Here is a 5,599-nt window from a genome sequence, read left to right as displayed (position 1 = left end):
CGGTATATTGCACGCACACCTTCACTCCATCCTGAGGGTCTCCTCAGCTCAGAGCCTGACCCCAAACATTGATGAACTTGCACCCAAGATGAGATGCCAAGTATCTGAACTAGCATCACAGAGCAGCACACTGAGTTTAATGGATGTTTCCTTCTGCACTTTCTCTCTCACGACAACAGGGCATGTTTGGTTTGTTCTTTGAGGGAAATAGTTTTTTTGAAGCTGTTGTTGGCCTGTGGGAAAATGTAATCATAAGAAATGAATCTGGAAAAGCTGCAGATAGAGCCATAAGAAATGAATGCAACTGATTATTTAATGTTTCATGTTGTTTTTATAGGCAATAATTTAAGCTTTGTTAGTTCCAGGTTTAATATGTGCAATAAGTTCATTTCAATAAGTTCTGCAATAAACATTGAACCAGTCCGACCCTCGACTAGTACCCATTTTTTTTTTTTTGGCACACTGTGTATTTGAGTTTGACCCCCCTGATGTATGTAATTTATGGTAACATGATTTGGAAATATCATGCAATTTAATCTGTATTGTATTCTTTAATCTTCTGGGTGCTTCAATAACTGCCAGATATTCATTTTGCAGTAAAAACTAATGCCTGTCTCTATGTTTTAAATGTAATTATTGTACATGAGAGGCACACCATGAGGCTAGACTTGTTTGAAGCTTTAGTCAAATAAAAAACTTGTGGACTGCAGATAAGACATGGGATAAATTACATTACAGATATTATTTTTTTAATGTTTTTAAATATAAAGAGTGGCTGTTCTGAGTTTGCGTCTACATGGTTTATTGCACTTTTTGTTAGTCACTTTGGATAAAAACGTTATCATTTATTTACACCTATAACATGAGGGAATCGCTCTGATTGGCTGTATGGAAACACATTACACGACAAGCAATGCTGAGACTCTATTGATTAGCTTAACTCATGTATCGATCCGTTTATATTTGTATAAGTATTTGTGTTACTCACCATTGTCAACTCCCATTTTCCCATGTCGTCCGGTATCCTAACGAGTGTTGCTTTCCATCTCAATCGGAATTGAAGCACTTAAAATAAACTTCCAACTTCGCGAAACACGTGTCTTTATGGCTGCATGTTGATTTAATAAAAACGCTTTTTTAATATCTCGTTTGGGACTACATTAACGCGCATGCATTAGAGTAAAAAACGTGTTTCTCTGCAGAGTTTCAGCTACATCCTACAGCAGCATAGGAGTGAGGATCAGTCAGAGGGAGAGGGGTAAAGTGTTCAGACCTGTTTCTGATAAGACTGAAACTCATCGGCTTTTATACAGGGAGGTAGTCTGAGAGGGGGAGGAGCCAGAGGAGGAGTGTGTGTGCGTGTGCGTGTGCGTGTGTGTGCGTGTGTGTGTGTGTGTGTGTGTGTGTGTGTGTGTGTGTGTGTGTGTGTGTGTATAAACAAATGAGAAAGTGAAGTTAAATACCCCTGCAGTAATTCTTTTCGTGAATAATTGCCCTGCATGAGGTCTGACGATCACAACATCGACACAAAGGCTGGACACACAAACATCAACTTACACAAACAACACACACACATTTTCAAAAACATTGCAAATGCATAAAGACATGGGTCCACACAAAATGTATGTTTTATTTTCCCTCCATTTTGGCATTCAACACTTCCTGTCCTCCAAACTGAGCTTTTTGCAAAGGTCTCAGAATGGAGAATAGACAGTTCAATCTGAAAAACAAAAAGCTTTATTGGAAGAATTTTTACGAAACAACACTGAAAAAAGTGAAGCATTGACTTCAATTAAATGTATTAGGTTAGTTGAAAGCAATAACATTACATTTGAACCTATTTAAACTTAATATTATTGCTTTCAACTAACCTAATACAGTTATGTGAAATCTGTTGACATAATACATTTAATTAAAGTCAATGCTTCAGTTTTTTTCAGTGATCTTAATTTTTAAGAGTCAAATATTCAAAATGTCGAAACGTCTGGTTCTTTAGCGGCTAGATGTCTCAGACAGTTGTTTCCTGCCTGGGTTATTACTCTGGGAATTATTAAAGCTATAACATATTTTTAAGATTAGGATTAATGTAGCTTTAAAACTATTTCTGCAAGCAACACACAATTTCTCCGCCTTTGATCGTGAGAACTGTACATTTCCCAGCATGCAGTTCACAGTGTGAGGTCAATGTTTGTGGTCAGCTTTCGGGCAAAACTACTTTTGAGATAGTATATTATATAGTTTAGGAAGTAGTTTATTTAAGAAAGACATAAATAGATAGAGAGGTGGGTGAAGATGAGGTGTAGAAGGTAAACTGTTTAATTCTGAACACACACAGAAAAGCTCTGAAGGTTCTTGGCTCTCAATGTCTTGCCGGAGCTTCTTTGAAATCCATACACATGAATTAACCAAATATTAATGCTGTATATCCACATTATGACTGTGCCATTGAGCACTTGGGTTTTTAGGGTGTGTGGATGTGGAAATCTGCTGTCAGCGTAGAACCAGGAGCAAAACAATGTTGATCAGCCACCACCTTTACCTGATAACACAAATATATTTAATGGGGTTTCCAATTATAAAGAATCTGGTTTGGGAACAGAAGTCAAAAAGAAACTGATACTTTTGAGATCTCCTTGATAGCAGGTTTCCTTTGAATGAATCACTACCAAATCCTGAAGCTTATAACCTTTATCAAATAACTTAACTTTGCTAACCTGATCTAAACTGTTGAGCTATAGTTAGCTGAACTGTTGTCAACATTAAGCTAACTGTTGTAGCTAACCTACCTGCTGAATGGCCTACAGTTCATAAAACTGAGCAGTCAAGTGTTATATGGTAAACCGAAGCGTTCCTTACTTGAGACGTAAACATTTGAGATAGATAGATATTTAGATAGCTGCTAGATAGCTCCTAAACCTAACCGTAAGCTAACATTACAAACTATTTCCTAGCTTGAAGCACAAAAAACACTTAAATGTTGTCCTTGACATTTTTAAAGTCATTTCAGATTCTGGAACGCTTTTTTAAAACAAGTGTGTACAGTGTAGGGCTTTATGTAAGTTTAAAGTAATGAAAATAATCCAGAAGTACTGCGTTACCTTCTCAGGCGGAGTGATACTGAACAGGAGGAACTAGTGTTGTGTTCCCGATGCAGGCTTTCGAGCTAGTTAACTGAACTGTTGTCAAAATTAAGCTAAACGTTGTAGCTAAACTTATAGCTAACCTACCTGCTGAGTGGCGCACAGCAGAGTCCTGCACGGGTCGGATTTTCAAGACCCGCTCCCGCCCCGCACCCGCGACGTGCAATACCGAACCCGCCCCGCTACCCGCACATATTGCCAATTAGTTCCGCAACCTGACCCGAACCCGCATATATATGAGCAGTGAAAACGTGCAATTTTTAACACAAGCAGTTCCATATTTGTCTCAAAAAGCGTGGGATGTTGGTTATTCTCTCCATCTAGGAGGACACCAAAAGCCTCCCAGACGTTGGGTTTCGCTCTCGAGGAAGTGTTGTTGAAAATGCTGTATTCTCCGTAGAGAGCTTCACCTCAGCCATTTTGAATGTGGCGCTCAGAAGCAGATTGATGCGCTGCAGAGGTTATGATTATGCGCGGTCCCGCGGGGGAGAGGTCTGAGGATTTAAACATTAAACTAAATAATTATTATTTTAATATATTTATTATGCAACACCCGCGACCCGACCCGCATCTTCTTTGTTTTACCCAGAAATTAAAATAAAAATAAAAATATCACCCGCGAATCACTTTTTTTGCGGGTCTCCCGTCGGGTATCCGATCCGATGCAGGACTCTGGCCTCCAGTTCATAAAACTGAGCAGTTAGCCGAACTGAACCACATGTTTTAGTTGGTTAACCGAAGCGTTCCTTACTTGAGACCTAAACATTTGAGATGGATAGATATTTAGATAGCTCCTAAACCTAACCGTAAGCTAACATTACCAACAATGTAGCTTGAAGCTAAAGACCCAATATCTTGAAGCACAAAAACCTACTTAAATGTTGTCCTTGACATTATTATTTCATTTCAGAATCTGGAACGCCTTTTTAAAACATGTGTGTACAGTATAGGACGTTGTATACATTTAGAGGCATACAGGCCGAGTGATACTGAACAGGAGGAACTAGTGTTGTGTTGCAGGTTTTCTCCATTGGACGTTTTTAGACATTATTCAACATTACGTTTATTTTTGGCAGCTGTTTAATCTCTTGTTCCTGGTTTCTGTGTGAGTTTCTGACTCCTGCTTTGCTTTAAATGACCTTGACAGTCATTGGTTTTAGGACTCCACGCTGTTTTTCTTCGTAACCGTATTAGTCCTTTACGTGTAATGAAATTCACACATATACTAAAGGCGTGATTAGCATATATATTGTATTGACACAGTGGCAATATGTTCTCTCTCTTTCTTTATCTTTCAGTCTTTTCCTCTCTTCTACACCTTTCTCCCTCTTATTTCTCCCCCGTCCCCCCCCCACTCCCCCTCTTGCTGTGTCTGTGTTGCACTTTGAAGTTCAGCTGTGCTGTTTTCTGTAATTTTTATCTGCAGAACATGCGGCTGCCACATTGCTGCGATTATTTACAGTAAAAGGGGTAAAAAATAAACATTGCAACGACAGCTGAATTTTATTTCCCCCATTTCATTTCACAGCCTGTTATTTATGTTTTTTCTGATGGACAGTGAAGAGGAAACTCGGCTTCAAACATCAACAACATGTCGGAGGTTAGAGGGTTTGGGGTTTAGTCGAGTTTGCTCATTGGGTTTCTCTGTAAAAGCTTAATGTTCAGACATATCTCTTGTCTGTTCTCTCTGTTGTCCTCTAAACCCCCATCCTCACCCGATTTCGCTCTCTAGTATCATTACATGTTTCCAATGTCAGTGTTAAAAAGGCCCTATTATGCTATTTGGGGGTTTCCCTTCCCTTTAGTGCACATGTGTCAAACTCGAGGCCCGGGGGCCAAATCAGGCCCTTGGTGGATTTAATTTCGGCCCACAGGATAATTTCTAATTCCTATTAGATCTGGCCCTCCGGTATATTGCACGCACACCTTCTCTCCATCCTGAGGGTCTCCTCAGCTCAGAGCCTGAGCCCAAACATTGATGACCTTGCACCCAAGATGAGATGCCAAGTATCTGAGCTAGCATCACAGAGCAGCACACTGAGTTTAATGGATGTTTCCTTCTGCACTTTCTCTCTCACGACAACAGGGCATGTTTGGTTTCTCTTTGAGGGAAATAGTTTTGTTGAAGCTGTTGTTGGCCTGTGGGAAAATGTAACCATAAGAAATGACTCTGGAAAAGCTGCAGATAGAGCCATAAGAAATGAATGAACTGATTATTTAATGTTTAATGTTGTTTTTATAGGCAATCATTTAAGCTTTGTTAGTTCCAGGTTTAATATGTGCAATAAGTTCATTTCAATAAGTTCTGCAATAAACATTGAACCAGTCCGGCCCTCCACTAGTACCCATTTTTTAATGTTGGCCCAATGTGTATTTGAGTTTGACCCCCCTGATGTAGTTTGTTCTATAGGTTTTAGTGCATGTAAATGGTCTGCAAAGGCTAAAATCCCTGTCACATG

General features: G+C 39.4%; 1 protein-coding gene across 2 annotated transcripts in view; it reads right to left on the bottom strand.

Annotated features, from left to right (window-relative positions):
• The window catches only part of LOC104956471 (ral guanine nucleotide dissociation stimulator-like 1), a 16,378-nt gene extending 15,044 nt beyond the window's left edge, over positions 1-1,334 (bottom strand). The window contains exon 1 of one of the 2 annotated variants that reach the window (XM_010783954.1): positions 989-1,334. In XM_010783954.1, the coding sequence (XP_010782256.1) occupies positions 989-1,012 (24 nt within the window). In that variant the 5' untranslated portion in view covers positions 1,013-1,334. The remainder of the gene's footprint in view (positions 1-988) is intronic. The other variant, XM_010783953.1, reaches the window with a different exon arrangement.
• Between the last annotated feature and the right edge of the window lie 4,265 nt (positions 1,335-5,599).

This window comes from Notothenia coriiceps, unplaced genomic scaffold (assembly GCF_000735185.1).
Source record: "Notothenia coriiceps isolate Sejong01 unplaced genomic scaffold, NC01 NC01_scaffold00026095, whole genome shotgun sequence".
In the NCBI taxonomy this organism is placed as follows: Eukaryota; Metazoa; Chordata; class Actinopteri; order Perciformes; family Nototheniidae; genus Notothenia; species Notothenia coriiceps.
Note: the sequence above shows the minus strand (reverse complement) of the source record. Positions and strands in the feature narration are given on the sequence as shown.